General features: G+C 47.8%; 1 protein-coding gene across 1 annotated transcript in view; it reads left to right on the top strand.

The window, feature by feature from the left end:
• The window catches only part of PPP2R2A (protein phosphatase 2 regulatory subunit Balpha), an 840776-nt gene that overhangs the window by 617592 nt on the left and 204054 nt on the right, over positions 1 to 19130 (top strand). The window contains exon 7 of the mRNA XM_069617587.1: positions 15506 to 15670. Within this exon, the coding sequence (XP_069473688.1) occupies positions 15506 to 15670 (165 nt within the window). The remainder of the gene's footprint in view (positions 1 to 15505; positions 15671 to 19130) is intronic.

The raw sequence follows: 19130 nt of genomic DNA, 5'->3' as shown, positions 1-19130 counted from the left end.
TACTTGCAGTAAAATTGCTCCTTGTTTCAGCTTGATCATCAGTGCTCCCATCCCCTTCAGAAGCCCCACGTCATATGGACTAGTGGTCCATAAAATGCTGGGTACCTTGCCCAAATCCTCCGAGAAAGGTCAGCGGTGCCTTCAGTGCCATTCTCAGTGGTACCTCTCTGTAATGTATCCTAGCACAATATTTGACGCTCATTTCGAACTCCATCTCATGGTCTGATCTGTTGTCCCTGAATAATTCTTAGTCTGTCACTGTGGTCAACTTGTATCCTTCAGCTACAGCGGTCACTGCTGGCTCTGTGTAGTTTCTCCCATGCATTGCTATCTACTAGTCTCCCACTTTTACCACCTCTAATTCTAGTGGCACTATCATTCCTTCCTCTTCATCCAATGGTATCTCTGGTCTGAAGTACTCATTTCGGATGCTCCACATCTCACCCTCCCCCTCAACCCCCCCGAATCCCTGCGAGCCATGCTATTGCTATCTCAGTCCCATATTGGAACAGCTCCTCATCCACTGGCACCCCCTCTGTACCTTTTGCCCACAATAAGCTTGAATTATTTCCCTCACTGTTAGGCAGAATCCTGTGCATTTCCCTTGGGGAACACTGCAAAAAGATTAAGACTACAGGAGCAGCAGTAAACCCAATTGGTAGCAGCCTGCAACACCCAGATTTACCTGGTAGCTGTGGCTGAGCAGTCAGACTTCTCTCAAGAAGAGTAGGGCAGTATGCAGAGTATACACAATAGGGTCAAAACACAGTAGAGCAAACAAACATTGACCAGAGCTTTGTATAAAAAGTATATAATTTATTTAAAACACACTTTAGGTAATACACTAGCACTCTCAATGAAAAGTAATCTAAAACAGTCAGGTAGGTATACACACACCTCCCTTTTTAACTATCAGACAAGTCGGGGTTAAAGCACAACTACTTGTTAAGACAGAAGTGAGCGCTTAACCTAGATGGCACTCCAATAGTTTGTTAAAAAGGGAGAGAAAAGGCAGAGTATAAAATAAACCGGTTCCCAACACTTAAGAGTTCAGAGCAAGGGGAGAAAGGCAGGTTATACTGTAGAGCCAAAGTTCATAGGCCAGGCCCACTTTAAATGGAGCAAAGGGAAATGTGCCCAGGATCACACCGTTTAAAGTGCACTGAAAGTCTTTGCAGAGTGTTCAAAAGAGGTTGGGGGTGAGTCAAAAGATATAGTTAGAAGGCCTGGGGCCAACCCAGTATAGAAGCCAAGGATTTAAGGGTCACCTTTAGCAATCTGTAGAAAGGGAGGCAAGGCAGGACACAGTACCTTAAAGAGAAAGGAAGCTCCTGCAGGGGGCAGTTGTTCCTGGCAGTGGTTGCAGTTCGTTGTTCCAACCAGGGGAAGAGAGGATCTCGTTGAGGAGGAAACTTGGAGTCGTTGCACTGCACAGGGATGAAACCAGCCGCAGAGTTCCCGATTAAAAGGTGCAGTCCTTTTATTCTCGGTCAAAAAGTGGTGAGCTTGGCTATCCGGCCGCCGGGGTGCTTGGCAAGGGCGATTCGAACAAGGGCCGTCTTTGGAAGGCGAAAAGGGTGAACTGGTTGGTCTCACCAGCTCAGAGGAAGAAGACTCGTCCAGCAGAAGATCTTCTCCTGTCGTCGGCAAAGTGGTGAGGTAGCTGCAGCAGGGCTTCACCGGTGGTGTCGTTGCAGATGGCTCAGCTTCGTCCCTCTTCGGATTCTTAGGTCCTGTGGTGACTTCTGAAGTTCCAGTCCCAAAGGTCCTGCTTTTATGCAGAAAAACCCCCATTCATCAGCCTAGCTGTGAATCACACATGCTAAGTGGTGAGCCGGGCGGCTCACCACTGGGCCAATCAGAGTAGAGTGCGACTTGGGTTGCTAAGGAAACACAGTCCAGGGTGCCAATTCCCCCCTCCACCCTTCCTGTGGAACCCAGACAGAGTGGCACCACTTGGAGGGCTTCTGTGGAGAAGCCTGCCAAAATAGTGGAACAAAGGGCTCGACCTTGGTCCGAGTTACGGAGACGGACACAAACGCCATTTTAGAATAGAGTTCTGGCAAAAAGACCCAACCGGTGATGTAATATTAACCGGCGGTATCTTTAACATTGCACCAAAAAAATCCCATAGAGAATATTCCGGTGGAATATTTTGCGTGGTAACCACTGCCACCAGCCAGAAACTGACCATGGGGCAATCGAATTACCCCTTACCAGTACTTCCACATTATGATGGTTTGTACTGGTTCTGTTCACAATTTTGGACTAGTAAAGCCAATGGTGACTTTACAGGCCCTGGGAGACAGTAGTCAGTCCCAAGGTATGGAGTCTATGTTTGGGGGTCACTATGACACCCCTGTCTTACTGCACTGAGCGTGCTGTGTACCACACATACAGAAAAACAGATGATTCCCTATGGGGTAAAAGGAACCCCATAGCCTATAAGCACATAACAAGTCAGACATACCTAAAATCATGCCTAAGAGTGGGAGTAAAAGAGTCTCACTCTTAGCAGGAGAAAAAAACAAACCCCAAAAATCCAGCAAAGCTGCTGGGGGACTCACTAGGTTTGGGAAATTAGCCTTTTAAGAGAATTCTCCCGAACACACACATTGAGAAGGAGTATCTCTGGTGTGGAGCACACTATCCCCTTGTCCGTGCATAACATGGTCATGTTAAGTCTGCTCATAATGTCTCCCCCAAGTATGTTTACCGGTGTCTGTTGGGAGTAAAGTAGGGGCAAGGATAGATCATGTTCCCCTATAGAGTGTAATATTGTCTGTGAAAGGAAACACTTCCGTAGGCCCAGAGAATCTTTGACCATTCATGGCATTGCCCGACAACCTATCCTCCTGGATGCAGGATTTAGTCGCCCCTGTCTCCACAAACAATGTTTTGTCACCTATCGCCCCTATGTGTGGCTCCGCTGCAGGGTTGGGCATAATTGACAGGATGGAGCACATCAGTCTATATGTGGGCTGTCCTATTGAGGGTATAAGGACATCCCGTTCCCTAGAAATGGGTTCTTCCCCACCATGGTGACCCCTCCCAGGTTCTTAATGGGGGCCGTTGCTATGGAGTTTGTGCGTGCCATTGTCCCGTCGTTTGGTTGTACTTTATTCTGTGTCTGTGGTACTTGCTGTGCTGTGTACGCGTGCTTTTTTCCTTGCATCTTTGACATTTGTGGTGACTGCAATTACTGTGGTATAGGGGCTTGCATCTGTGAGGCCTGTCATGAGCTGGTGTGGCGGATGGTATGTAATCAGTGCCTGGCCCTCTTGTGTTTTGTCCTGTGTAACTCATCCTGTTAACCTTGGTATGCTGGCTGGTATTGCATCCCCCTGGTTCTAAATACTCTCAAAGTGGCTTATCTGTCTGCACACCCAGCACTGTGGTGGCTCCCTCCCTTGGAAACCCCCAGAAATTCCCCTTGGGCCCTCCTGCATCTGCTGCCCGTATCCTTAAAACCCTCCTGTTAATCCCCCTTGGTTGTGATGTATCTAAGGCGTGTCCTCTAGATTGCCCCCCCTCTTCCTCGGAACCCATGCTGTACATTCCACCGTCCCATTAATCCTCTCCCTGCGGCGAATGTGCGAACCGTGGCTTCGGTATCCCTTATCCTCCCATGCTGGTCAGTACTGCTCCTGCCATGGCGTATTTAGACCACTTCCTCTGTACTAACTTCGCTTCCTTGTGCTTCATCTCCTCCAGCTTTTTCCTTTTTTTGCAGTAGCCTACAATGTTGTACTATCATGAGCTGCATTTCCGGCCAATGTTTTGCCTCCATGCCTACTAATTTCTTGAGCTGCTTCTGTGCCGGTTCTGGTAACACTTGGCACAACATGTGGTAGAATAATGCTATTGTTTTGTCCCACGGTTCTCATATTTCGAGGCGCCAAAGCTCCTGAATCGTCTGAATATAGTGTAAGGGGTCTTCATTTTCCCCCATTTTGCATGCCATAATCTCACTAATGTCTGACGTGTGTGGGTATTGTGTGCTTAGAGCTTGACATATGGCTGCTTGGCAGTTTGCAAATGGCGACCCGTTGTGCGCCATGTCCTGGGTAGGTACTCCTGGGTACAATGCCCTTCTCCATACATCAACTGCATCCCTGACGATTGCCAGTAGTAGCCCCTTTACGCCCCCCCACTGCAAATTTCTGTCCCACCGTCGTTCTTTCAATTTTGTATATCAATTTCCCTGCACCTGTGGTGTCATGATTCATGCCCCTCATGTCCCCAGCCCTCCAAGATGTCAGGCTGGAGCCAGGCCACGATCACCTACATGGCCCTCAAGGGCCTCTCCATCCCTCGAAAGACCCACTTTGGTGCCACAAGCGCCAAGTCCGACTCAGACTCACTCACTCCCATAGGATAACCTTGGGGATTGGACTTGTAGTACATTGATGGGGACAAGATGGATGCCCCCACATATTTCGGTTCCCAGAACTGTATATGCAGTCTAGTCTTTTGGGTGTGGTTCAGCCCAGAGACACCTGGGATACCCAGAGACTATTTAAGCCACGCCCAGGCAGAGAAACATGCTTTGTTTTCTGCACCTGCAGCGTGACACTCGCTGTGTTCGGATCGGTCTCCAGTAGGCCTGCATCTTTCTTCTGCGCTCGGCTCCTACAAGAACACTGTTAGGAACAGCCTTACCTTGCGGCACTTCTGCCCATCCATCGCTTCTTCTGTTCTGCGGGCATCTTCGGTGGTGTCATTCCCATCCCGGCACACCGCTTCCTAAGGAAAAGGGAAAAGAACAGAAAAAAGGCATTAGTAAGCATTCAGCAAATCTTCGCTTATTTTTAAAGACTGTACGAGCTTCATACGCTTACCTGAATCCCAGCCGCTCTGGGGGAACTCTGTCTCCGGAACCTCTGATCCATCTGCAAGAGGGAAAAGACACTCCAGGTTAGTGTGAAAACATCTAGAGGCGCCGCATACAGCGCTTACCGCATTTCTTCATAACCGGCATCCACGCTGAAAAGGACGCGGCACCTAAAAGACACAGAAAAAGAACAGTTCAATACAAATATGAAAGGGTCGCATCGCGCTCACTCGCCTTCAGCTCTACTCATCTCAGCAGCACGTCGCCATCCACGGACGTCTGCCATCATCTAAGGAAGGAAAGGAACGAAGTTAGAGAACTGTTCGAAAGACTCATTATACTTGCCTGTCGGACTCTTGCCAGTGAAATAACTAGGCAGCAACGAGCCCGCATCAATCAACGCGCCCCTGCGCTGAAAGCAGGGCAGAGTGCAAACTTTCCAAGAAAACAAGGTGAGCTGTGGATCAAAGGGAAGGGTTGGACCCCGGGGAAGAAGGGGTTCAAGCACACAAGACAATAGGGAGTAAAACTGTCCCAATCCTGTGTTTCAGGCCCAGTCTCCAGTCGAGTAGACTCCAGGGAAGGGTTCGAGGTAGTAAGAGGTCAGAACAGGCTGAGTGGCGTCCCGGTGGATACCAGGTGAGTTGGTGGTTAACGAGGGTAGCCTACACCTCCAGGTTTTCTTAGTCTGTGCTTCCAGGGTATATATTGAGGTCGCCCCACCTCATTTTTTCCAATAGGGACAACTGTGTGAGCCCCACCTCCCCATTCGCTCCTACAGTCTAATCTGCCTGTCGGCGTCTTTAATGTCTGTGTATGCTTTTGTCACACTGCTGCTTCCCCGTTGTCTTTCCTTACATTTTCAGGAGGATCTGTCCCCTCACCACTTGTTTGATGCTATCCCCCTAGCCCCTGCTTAGTGTTTGCCTGCGCTGTGCGCTCCCTTTCCTCTGTCCAACCCCTTTTTGCACCTCCTCCTTGGTATCTGGTGGAGGTTGAAATACTGGATTTGAATACCCTTCTGCTGCCTTTAGGTCCCATAGTGGATAAAGCCCTTGCCCATCGTTTGTGTCCCCTGCCTTTTTGCTCGCAGAAGAGGGTGGAGACGCTGGCCCCGGTGTCTCCTGCTGGGTTACCATCCATTGACGCCTCGCTGCTTCTCCCTCGCCCTCCTGGAACATGCCACAGCTCGAATATTGGTAAACGATTGTCTATCTGCTACCCCTTAAGTGTCCTTTAATTGAGTCCATAGTGGTTGCTGCACATCTTTTCGAGAAAGCTCTGCATTGTGGCCATGACTTAGTCAATTTACCCTCTGTGCTTTTCGTCCATTCCGCACTATATTTCCAAATCTTGTCCTTATCGGGCGAAAGGGTTTTACACGGGCTGTAGGGGCGTGTCATCCCTGCACCTCCCTTGATAAATTGCGTTTATTCTTACTTGACTCAAGTTGTGGTTTTCGACACTCCACCGTTGGAAAAAACACAATAGAATGGCACTTTTTTGTTCAACTTTCCTGAAGTCTCTCTGGACCCAAAATAGTGTTGGGCATGCTCCCTGCACCGCCCTTCCACAAATCTCTGCCTCCTCGGGCCCACCCACTAATCATGCGCCTTCTGCGCACTGCCACTGGGCAACCTCCTGTCAATCTAAGGTTTCTGAATGCTGTGACCACAACACCTGGTGCTTTCCAGGTCCTTTGCACAAACCTAATGGGTGACGTCACCAACTCGCGGAACAAGGTGGTTCTAAAGATCTCTTACAGGGTGCACAATGCTGTGGTCTTTCACAATCCTTTATAAAGAAAAACCCCACATGACCGCACAGCTGTCTTCCTGCCTCCTAACAGGGGATACCAATATTCTTTGTGTTGGGTATGTACCTACAGCGTCGCCTTGGACATTAAATGTCTCCAAGACTAATCACCTTCTACAATCTAGGCCAACTCCCTTTGCTAAACCTTACGGGGATACCATCTATGACCTGAGCTAAAACTCCCAACCCACAGGAAATCCATTACTAACACAACTTCGATCTTCCGTGCCCTTAAGTCAGTAGTCTAGGTTATTCACCAGAACCTTTTTACCTCAATACCGAATGTGCTCTAACCACAGAAATGACATCTACCTCCTCTCCCTACTAAGCATGACACTACTCGACACAACAATTCTCAATACTGTCCCACGCCCGAGAGTCCACACAACGTGAAAGGAAGATGCCGGGACAGTCCGATCCAAGGACGGACTCTCATGCCACACAGGGAAGACATGGATGACAATTCACCTGGGCACACAGGGAATACCCAAGGACTAAAATCCTAAAATGAGATCCACAAGAGTCCAGACTTACTTCGGAAAAAAGAGCCTCCCTCTTTTCCTCTCACCCCATCACCCCTTTCTCCCCAGTTGACATACTCAACATTTGCAAAATAGAATCCTAAGACTGGCAGCCCCAGACGGGGGGGAAAAGGCAATGGACTGATCCCTGGGGAGTTCCCCGAACAGGTTTCATGAGTTTATGGTTCTATGTGTTTGGGCGACAGGTGCTTCTGGTTGGGGGGCAGGGGGAGTACAGGGTGGTGGGAGTTTATGGGGCACAGTTCGTACACATGAGAAAAGTGGTGTAACAACTTGCCATCAAACCTGGGGGGGAAAAGAGGTTAGGACACCCTCTCCAGCCGGAGCAGGGAACACAAAACACCCACACCTTGGGTCTGGAGAGACCAGACAGTTATGGTTTGTTATATGGTTACAAGGCAAGCAGGGGCATTATCTTGCAACTAAAATATGTGCTTACCTCCCAACAAGAAATCTTCGTTCTGAAGATAAACTCCTGATGTTTGTACCTCGGACTACCAAGGTATATAAAAGAGACGGCAGGTTTGCAGCATTTGGGCCAAAGATTAGGGACCAGTTACCCTGGGACATTTGAGCTTCCCCATCATTGGAAATCTTTAGGAAAGGACTAAAAATGTTCCTATTCACATAAAAGCTGTACCCCTCTTTTCAATAATGTTTGCACTTCAATCTGTGTTTATAGTTAACATCTGTGCCTGAATGCAGGTTCTTCTGTATGGTGTGCGTAAAAAAAAAAGAAAAATATTGGAAAAATCAATAAACTCACACTGGGACGTAGGGGGGCAGCATTTGGGATCAAGGGGGTATGTATGACAAATGATCATTCTTAGATATCACGACACACTGAATATGCAAATATGACACACACTGGCCAGCTCTCTGTTGACCTGGAACATTAACGGCCTGGGCTCCCGTATCAAACTGGTGCTCCAATACCTTACCCGATATTCTCCTGGTGTAGTAGCCTTGCTCACTGAGTCCCATTTGGTCAGTAAAGACTGTGGTTTCTTCAAAAGGTCCAACTACCCGCACACATACCAGGCTGGGTTCTCGAGAGGTGCTAGAGCCATAATGTATGTTATGCATAAACAAGTGCCTTTTCAGATCAAAAAAGTACAAGCTGATCCCTGGGGCCGATTTGTGGTGGTGCTCGTAGACATGTGGGGGGGAACAGTGAAGCCTTATCGTGGCATACGCCACCCCCCACCCCCTCCCCCACACACTCGCAAAAGAGCTAGTTACTGAGCTTAAAACTATATTACTAGAAGAGCATGCAGATTCATGGGCCTTTGGAGGGGACTTCAACAAGGTTATAGAGGTCACCCGGGATAGGGATAACAGAATCCGGGATGCCCAGACTATACTACACACCTTCGTGGAAGCCATAATACTATCGACACCTGGAGGACATTGCACACCACTGATACTCGGTTCTCATTCTACTCCAATGCACACAAGTAATTCTCGAGAATCGACTACGCGTTCATCCACTGGAATATGTCCCACAGACTTGCATCTGCAGAACTCTTAGCGAGCGGAATTTCAGACCACTCGCCCCTACTGATAAAGCTGAAAGGCACACAGCATAAACCGGACACCACTTGGCACCTGAATACATATTACTTGGGGTTGCCTGAAATCGTGGAGGGATTCTCAAACAAGACCGCAGAATATTTCGAGCTAAACGAAGGATCAGTGGACTGCCCGATTACAAGGTGGGAGGCATAAAAGACAATCCTTCGCAGGGAAGCAATCTCCCTGAGGTCGGCTTATCGCAAGCACCACACGCGGGAAATCATAGAAGCAGAGAGGGAGGTGTCTTGAACTCCTTGCGCTCGGAACCAGGGACTCACAGGAGGCCTTTATAACGGCACAAGAGGCCTTAAGAAATCTCTAGCTCAAGACAACGCACAGGCTGCCCACTGGTCACCCCTGAGCCAAATTTACGAAAGAGGATAAGGCAGGCAAGACTCTGTCCTGGCTAGAGAGATGCATGCAAAGCATGGGACAAGTACGAGCTATTCGGTCGATCAATGGAGAACTGCTAACGGCAGACGCTGTCATTGTGGAGGCTTTCGCTACTTATTATGAACAACTCTACTGCCTGCCAGCAGGGGACCCCATGCCCGGCCACTCCAACTTTCTAGACCCAATTGCAATCCCTAGGCTCTCTGAACAACAGGCCAAGCAACTTGACTCTGAAATCTCAGATAACGAGATGCAGGACGCTTTAGAGCAGCTCCAAATGGGGGAAGACTCCGGGGCCCAACGGCTTCCCAGCGGAAACTTGGAAACTCCTAGGTGGCACGTTAACTGGACACATGCACTGCATGTTCATCCGGAGCAAGGACCAGGGGAAACCCCTCGAGACAACTGAGTGAATGAAAGGTCATCTAGGATGGTTCCACTGGGTCATGGAACCAGGCAGGGCTGCCCCTTCTCCCACCCCCCCCCATTATTCCTCCTGGCTATCGAACCAATGGCGATCAAACTTAGAACGGACATGAACTGGTCTGGATTCACTTGGCCTGGAGGAGGAGAGAATATCGCTATACGCGGATGATCACCTCATTTACCTAGCAACAGAACATTGAAGAGGAGGCCACGCCCACCAGCCTCGCTCACTCTCGCTCGCCTGCTGCTGAAACACCCGCTTCCAGGCAAAGCTGAGTCGAGATAAGTGCCTCCAGCTGCCTGCCATCTTTCTGGGTCACCCTGCTGTGCTGCTTGCCCTTCCACCACCTGCTGGCATCACCAGAAGGGGCACTGTTTGTTGCCTAGCAACAGACCACTGAAGCGGAGGCCACGCCCACCAGACTCGCTCGCCAGCGGCTGAAACCCCTGCCTCTAAGCAAAGCTGCAGCAAAATGGATCATAGCTGTCTGCAGCTGTCCGCGGCCATAGACCCTATGAGCATGATACACCCTGCCCGCCTGCAAGATCTCTGCAGTAAGACCATGGCAGTGCTGGACCTTTTTCTATGCCTACATCTTCATTTTCTCTGCATAACTGAAACTTGGATTCTCCCACATAACACAACTGTTGCTGCTTCTCTTACTACTTCTCTATCCTCTTTTGCAAATGTCCCTCATGCAGGTAGACGCGTTGACTTACTCTCCAGTCCTAAATCTACATCTATTCCATCACCTGTACCCTTAGCAGAATATTCCTCATTTGAATTTATATATAAAATCTTCACTGCTCCTCATGCCATTTCCCTTCTCATTATCTACCGCCCACCTGGACTGGCTGGCTAATTCTGCGAAGACATTGACCACCACTGTGGTCACATTCTACCTCGTCCTACACCTCTTGTCTTGCTCAGACTTTAATCTTCATCTTTCCTTCACTGATCTGTCATCCCCTTCCTATCATTACTGGACTCTTCCCCACTCCTCCCACTCATACCTCTGGTTCTACCCTCAACTTGATCTTCACCTCAGCGTTTACTGCTTCCTCCATAGCTACTCTCCCAGTCTACCTCTCTGATCACCCCCTTATCTCAGCTTCCTTGCTCCCGCCTACTCCTTCTAGCACCTCCTACCTCCTCCCCCCTTCTCTACGAAGACTTTCTACAGGCGTGATCTACGCACTTTTAACTCCTCGCTCTTCCATTATAGCTGCATGCACTCTCTCTACCATCTCTCACACACTTCTTTCTCTCTGCAGGTGAAGCTGCTTCCACTCTCAAGTCCCACAGCTAGCCTTGATCAACTTTACCCTCTTTCTTCGTTTTCGGCCCACTTGCAAACCTGCCCAACCCTGGCTCTCTCCTCATCTCTTGTATGCGCCGCCTCCTTTGCCGCCTTGAAAGGTGCTGGCGCAAACACCATTCTCCTACTAACCATGCAACCTATTTTTCTTATCACGTCCTATACGTCAACTGCATTAAGTCTGCCAAACATATCTACTTCTCTGACCTTCAGTGAATCCACTCATCCTCCATGTCTCTTCCAAACCCTAACCCGACTTCTCTCCCCTCCTACACCTGACCCGTCTATCAACTCATCCCCATCAGCATCTGACCTTGCCAATTTCTTTTCTTCCAAAGTGCACTCCCTACGCCAGGACATACTATCTTCACCTTTCTATAACTCCTCCCCCTTTTCCTTCCTTACCCCCTCCAGCACTAACTCTACCTTTCCAACCCATAACGGATTCTGAGATGGCTCTCCTCCTGTCCAAAGCTCATCCTACAGCAGCCCCCACTGACCCCATCCCCTCTTCACTTATCCCCTAAGTCTTCTCAAATCCTTTAACATTTGTCTCACCACCTCTACCTTTCCTACTGGCTTTAAACATGCAATTATCATACCTATCCTAAAGACACCTACAGCGAACCCCCTTCTTGCTTCTACGCTTATCTTTTCTGTTCAAACTCCTTGAGCGCCTTGTTCACGAATCTCAGGCGTCGACACGAATGATATCTACTTCCTCAGACTCGGTCTGGTTTCCGCCCCCACTATTCAACTGAAACGGCCCTTACCTACGTACTTCTCTTCTCGCTGCTCGCTTCTCCAAACACTCATCTATTCTTTTTTTACTTGATCTGTCCCCACCTTTGACACGGTCGATCATTCTTTGCTCCTGGACTCTCTCCTTCCTTGGTCTGCGCGGGTCTGTTCTAAAGTGGTTTTCATCTTACCTATCCAACCGTACCTTTGCTGTCTCTTGGGGCGGCAATCCTTGTCCTCATGTTCTTCTGGTCCATTGCGTTCCTCAAGGTTGTCTTTGGTCCCTTTCCATTTTCCTTATATACTTCCTTTCATGACCCCATTATCTCATCCTTTGGAGTGTCGCACCAGTCCTACACTGACGACACCCAGCTCTTTCTATCCTTCTCGTCCTTCTCCTGGGACATTCATCACTCTCGTCCTGCCTCACCACCATCAAGTCTTGGATGACCTCACTCTCAATGGCGAAAAAAACGGATGTCCTATTTTTTCCTGCTAACACTCATCTCGCATTCTCCTCACTCTTCCATCTCTTTTCCTCCCTTCTGTGTCTCAATCTCTCCCTCCGCCTGCAATCTTGGCATTTACTTTGATTCTAATCTCTCCTTTGACCACCACATCTCCCTCACATCTCGCGCCTGTCGTTTTCATCCCTACAATATTCGCAAAGTCCACCCTTTTCTCACTTTCCACGCTACAAAACTCATCTCCTCACTAGTTTTCCCCCGACTATTCTATTGTTTTGTTCTTTGGTCTTCACCACTCACGCCTCTTAAATATATCTATCATTCTTCAATTCGCTCACTCTGTCTTCTCCCCTACCATGACCCAATTTCTCCTTCCCTAGCCTCTCTTGGCTGGTTGCCCTTAAATACAACTTTGTCTTGTGTTGAAATGTCTCTGACCTTGCTCCTGACTACCTTTTTATGTCTCCTTTCTTTTTACTCTCCATCTCGCTCCCTCCGCTATACTAATCTTTTTAGACTCACCCCTTGTGCCCAATCCCATTTCCGCTCGTTCCAGCACCTAGCCATTCTTCACTGGAACATGCTTCCCCTGTCTCTTCGCTCCATCACTTCCTATCCTCTGCTCCTCTAAAAACCCACCTCCTACAGTCCTCTAATTGATTGATTCATTCTGCTTATTTACACTGATTCACTTACTCTTATGAACGCTAATTGATTGTTACTATTTATGAACACAGTTTGAATGTTACTGTTTATGAATGCTGATTTGCATTCTGATTCTTTATATTGTTGACTGTCCTATGTAAAGCGCTTTGGACAAATGCGCTATATGAAAAACAATAAATACAAATACCTCAGCAACCCACTGGTCTCCTTCCAGATTGTCACAAACTCTCCCGGAATACCAAGACTTTGCAGGTCTCAGAGTGAACAACCACATCTCAATCCTGGGCTTCACATATCTAGGCATGCGTATTAGTCCAACTTTGGACGATTTCCTCCAGCTCAACCTACATAGATTTGCTATGGACGTCTCTCACTGGCAGTCTCTTCCACAGTCATTAATGGGTAGGGCAGCGATGTTTAAAATGATGACGCTTCAGAGTCTCTTGTATGTCCTACAGAACGCTCCACTCCCCATCCCTCTCGTAACCTTTGTAATGATTGACAAGACCCTACGGACACTACTTTGGGGAGGGAAACCACCCTGAATCGCTCTTACAACACTGCAACGCTCCGTATGGGAGGGTGGCATAGAACTGCATGCATTTGTACATACTACTTGACAGCACAAACCAACTGGTGGGTGGTGAACGACTGGCTACATGGTGACCCCACACATCCGCATGGAACTTGGCGCTATGGACTCCAATTCCCCCCTCCAGGCTCTACAGGCTCTATATGCTGACAATAGTAGAGTGTTGGGAATACCAAGAATGTCACTCCATATCCGCCGCATCTGGAAGAAGGCACCCGACCCATTGGATGGGGATGCAAAAACAGACACTAGCCCAACCCCTATGGCACAACGCACACCTCCAAGAAATGCAAAGGATGGGATATTTTGGAAACTGGACGAAGCAGGGCATACGCAGGTTAGCTTACATGGTCCATGAGGGGCACCTTCTGGACTTTGAATCACTCAAGGAGAAGTTTGGCCTACAACCCATGGACCGCTTTAGGCATACACAGCTCGCTCATGTTAATGTTAATGTTAAAGGTCATTTGTACCGCGCACTATCACCACCGGAGTGGTCCCCTGGCGCTCTGGCGGCTCTGAAAGAGGGAGGGAGGGGTGGGTTAGTGGGTGGAGGCTGGAAAAGTGCAAGATTGCAGTGATGTGCTGTTGGCAGCCTCAGCCCGGTGGTTCCGTCGGCTGGGCCTGGGGTGTATGCGGCCGGTAGTCGTCGTGTGCTGATGTGCGAGTCTATGTGTGTTTTTGTTTTGTTGTTGCAGTGTAGTGAAGTTCGTGCGGTTTGCTGTGCTGGAGGTTTGTGGTTGTGTTTGGTTTGGAGTTTGAGAGGTGTATGCAGAGAAGGAAGTTGTTAGTGGTATTGGTTAGTTGGCATCTCTATCCTGGATTGAGCCGGTTGGGCTCGTGTAATCTTACACGACGGGATGCTTGTACACCCTGTGCCTCAGGAGCTCGCTCATCCCATGAACGCCCAATTCCTGAACCTGGCTGACGTGCCCACCTGCTCTCTTCTAGAAACTAATATCCTCCTGGACTGCATCCCCTCCAGTGTCACTGCTATGCTTTACCAGGCCCTGAACTCCTTTGGCACCAAGGAACTTACTAGGTTGAAGGAAACATGGGAAGGGGACCTTGCCAGGCTGGAAGCAGAAGAATGGGTAGACTCATTCATGTTTCCCGAGATATAGGCATGGATGCCAAGTTAAGGCTGATACAGCTCAAAATACTGCACCAGTCTTACTACTCCTGCACAATTCTGGCCAGGTGGGGTGGGACAGATGGCATCTGTCTTAGATGCAAGGAGGACGGTACATTTATCCATATGGCCTGGGACTGTGACGTACTACAGTCCTTTTGGGGGGAATGCATTGGCAGCATCTCCAAGACGTTGGGGATCCCAAGTCCAAATGAACCGAAATTGATATTGATCTATATATTCTTCCCAATTGCGGCTAATGGTCCATCTACCAACCTTTCGGCCCACTTCCGCGTTGTCACCCCTGACAACGCGGAAGTGGGCCGACAGGCTGGGCGATGGACCATTAGCTGCAATTGTGAAGAATATATAGAACAATTGAATCAACAAATTATACCATATTGGCAAAACGCCAATTGATAATCCATAGAATAGAAGAGCACCTAAGCCTCAGAAGAGCACAACTAGAAACACGTTAGGCTGACCTTCATTTGAATAAAACACATGCAATTACACATGAAATGCATAGACATTGTGCACAATAATGTGATTGTATCCATCTATATGTATATTGTCGTCTTTGTGGAGTATTAGGCAAAATACCCATGCTATACAGTCACCTGCTGCCATTTGATCTCAACATTTTTGTGTGCAAACGCTTGGGTATCTTAGTCATCTATGCCATAATCTTTTCAATTAGTCTGTTGATTGGCCTTCTCGTGTCAGGTGGCTAGTTTACCCCTTCCCCATGAAACTATCGGTTACATTGTTGCAGGGTCGCAGACTTGCCATTGGCCCTTATCCTCTGCCGTCCACCCCTGGATTTCTGTCTCCTAATTGGTTGGAACTGGTCTTCCCAGGCCTGGGACCCGATTTGGTTCTCAGCCCTCTGTGCACCTCTCCAAGCTGATGTAATGTGACACTGTCCCAATGGTTTTTTGATTGTTTGAATCTTTGTGATCATGCCATTTGCTGTTCAATTCCTTTACTCCAATGCCTCTAGATATTGTAGACATTAAACCTGCCAACATGGAAGAACTGACGGAGGTAATTACTGCTGCTGAGTTTCATCCACACCACTGTAATACTTTTGTTTACAGCAGCAGCAAGGGGACGATCCGACTGTGTGACATGAGGGCAGCTGCGCTCTGTGACAGGCATTCAAAATGTGAGTCATGCTAATCTTTTAACAGGTTTTTTGAAAACTACTTTAATTCCAACAGGTTTGTATAGAGTTGCACAGCTGGTTTCCACCTATTATGTTACTTTACATCAATGTTTTCAGTCTTGATTTAGTAATCCTAATGGCATATTGCATTCTTTACTTTGCGATATTTGAATATTTGCTAGTTTTTTTTATTCTAGCAAGAGCATCATCTTTGTGCCAGCTATGTGTTCGAATTTAGTTTCACATTAGTTTACAATTATGTGAAGCTTTAACATTCCATTAAATATAAGGTTAGTGCTCCTAAAAACTAAAAAAAACACTAAGCATTCACAACATTGAGCCTTAAAGGTCGGTGCAAGATGGGCTAACAGCTGCTCCGTTTACAGATTAGCTTTACCGTGTATAGAGCATCTGCCAGTTTTAGATTCAATTTTGTATGTACCCACTTCAAAAGTGGTTAACAAACTAAAAGTATGGTTATCTTTACTGTCAAGCTTGAGTTTGGAAGATATCTAAACCTATATAGATATGTTGGTGGTTAATCGCACACACTTAAATTAATTATTCTAAGTTATGCTTGGTTTGTAGGGTTTAAATAGCATGGAACATTTTACTTGACTGTTGGAGCACTAGGCTGTGAAAATGAAGTGACAAGGTGAAAGGAGTTGCCTACATTGGTACAGCAATACTTCCACATGCAAATACATTTTAAATGGTTGACCTGCATATTTTTAGAAAAAACATACAGTAGGGGCAGTAGCTATTTCTGATAGGTTTGGTTTCCCAGCTGGTTGGGAATTGCCTGTCTTGGCACAGGTAGGTACAGCTGGTAATTCAAAACAAGTTGTGAAGGAGTGGTGCAGAAATTGTGCACAGAATCACCTATTATGTTTTTTTCTTCCTTCCTTTTCTTGTAATTCTTGCTTTTTCTATGTCACTCACTGAGAATGTATTCCCCCTATGTGCTAGCGAGCTTCATGCCAGGAAGAGGTGCTCGGTTGAGATTTCAAAGGGCTAAGGTATTCAACAGTACTCCAAGCTACCCTTGTTTGGCGGTATGTTTTAGGCCTGCTCAAGGGAGTTAGTTATTGCTTACGTCTGGAACTTCAATGCCATGTTTTGAGTTATTTGCCAGTGCCTAAGAGGGCAGTTTCGAAGTTGTACATTTAAAAAGATCTGACTGGTAGTGTGACGTGGAAAAGCACCAACATTTGACCTAACTGAGATAAAGCTTCAGAGCTCACCCTCTTTGTTGGTGTTGATCTGCTTCTAAAGTTGTTCATTAATGGCTTCCCAATAGCTTCTCCAAAGTGGCTCCTTAGTGATTGATTCCTTAGTGATGGACTCCTTTAGAAATATGTCTCCCGAGTTAGTTTGAATGCACAATGCACCTGATTTTTCCCTATGCAAGTGACCTTACATTGATGATTGTTTGTGGGTTCCTCTGTTAGGAGGAAGTTTGATCTACTTTTTGGGTAGCAGTCCTGCGGTTAAGCAGTGCATCCCCAGCCGCTCCTTGTATAACAGTTTTTCAGTCTGCAACCAGGCAAGTTTTAACATGGAGAGAACGATGATTAGAAGATGGCAATTTATCAAACCAGCCTTGTTTCAAAGGCCACAGAGCCAAATCCAGATAGTTGTGTTTGGCATTTGGACTGACCACTAAACCCACATCTGATTGACGATGCTCGGGAGGAAGCATGTGAATGTTGAATGTGGGGGCCACCACTGATTAGGTGTCAATATTTTGGCTGGGGCTGGAACGAAGTTGGTGATTGGCATAAAAAGAAATTATAGCTATCGACCTTGAAACTTCAATCATGTTAAGCGAAAGAGAGGAATACATCAAATAACCCCCCAAAACCTAGCACAAGTGCCTAAAAGAAGTCTATAGTACCACAGAAATAGCGCCTCATGCTGAAAGTCATGCTCTGAAATTAGGTTTCTGATGCTTATCTGCTTAGAATCACATGCTGTGCATATGGTCTGACATCCAGTGGTAACCGCAGAGTATTGCATCTTGCCTTTTGGGGACCGAAAGGGGACGCCGGCATAGGCGTGTCTGTAACACTACCCCTATCGTGATGTGTAGTGTACCCACAATCCCTCACACGCCAAGGTCCCTCAGATTGTTTTTTTCCGCCTAGATAACTGGTCACCCTTTAGCGGAGCTCTTACATAAGAGAGATTGTTTATCTTAAATCGACTTGTCGGTTATTCCCCCTAAAGTCATTTCGACGGCAAGAACAACTGCGACGAAGGCTGCGGGGGACTTGTCTACGGCGGTGGATTTCGGTGCCTAAGATCCGGCAGCTGAAGCATCCATGTGGCTGGGCCCCCTGGCCGGCCTTCACAGTAGGGAGAGTGGGGTCGGGGTGGCCATATTTCCGTTATCTTTCCTCTTTCCCCTCTAGGACTGGTCATCTTTCCCTTTCGCTATGGAAAGGACTCCTTTTAGGTTCTGCCCTAAGTGTAGGGTCAGATACCTGTGGAAGGACAAGCACAGGACGTGCAACTCCTGTCTCCCCTTAGATTACGACGACAAGCGGTGTGCGGCTTGTTAACTTCTTCGGCCTAAGACCCTTAAGGAGTGCCATGTAAAGCGGAGGGACGCGTAATGTGTGTCACGGTCAGAGCCCTCTTTCCCCACCGCCACACCCGCCGAAAGTGACTAGGGCACCTCCAATGACCAAACAATCGCTGCGGATTTGATAGACCTCGAGAAGGCCACTTCTAGGTCCGTCACACCCGACCCTTCAAGGCCTGACACTAGTCTTGCTTCAGGGACAACACCTGGCGACAGGGGCGTATAAAGAACGCATTACACTAAACGCATAACCCCTCCACCTATTTTGACGGTTACCAGCAGGGCCGTCAAATTTCGGCAGGTTACTTGGATCGTTCAGATTCAAAGCCTTCTCCGCATCTGCAGCAGCGTTTGATGACTCAGCAGCCCAAAACAAAGAAGGGCGCTTACCCCTAAATCAAGTTCACACGTCGAAGCGTGGAATTTCGCCGCTCCAACGGTCCCGAAAGGCCCGGTAGGCCTAAAAACTACAACTAGGCCTCCAAGCAAAGAACCTACCGCTAGGCCCTCTAACGCCGCGATAGGCGGTAAATGGTTTATATTGATATTACCGAATTACATTATGTTGAAAGTCATAATGTCAAAAAAAGTGGAAAACATTTTTTTTGAATGTCTATTTTTGTTTATTTTTGGTTCCAAATGGGGGGGAGGCTCTCCCCACCCCCCTTTTTTCATTTTTTTTTTTTTTTTTAGTTTTACCCCTTTTTTTTTAGTTGCGGAACTGGTGTCGCCAGTTCAGACCCGGCAGTGAACCCAAGAGTAGAAAAGTTATTTCGGCCAGCTCCTTCGGACCCTCAATACATTAAAGGGCACGCCACCCCCGATTCCCTGGTAGTGACTACCACCTGGAAACGGGCAGGAGTACCCCTCGCT

The sequence above is a fragment of the Ambystoma mexicanum genome, chromosome 10 (genome assembly GCF_040938575.1).
Source record: "Ambystoma mexicanum isolate Mex_15411 chromosome 10, UKY_AmexF1_1, whole genome shotgun sequence".
NCBI lineage: Eukaryota > Metazoa > Chordata > Amphibia > Caudata > Ambystomatidae > Ambystoma > Ambystoma mexicanum.
Note: the sequence above shows the minus strand (reverse complement) of the source record. Positions and strands in the feature narration are given on the sequence as shown.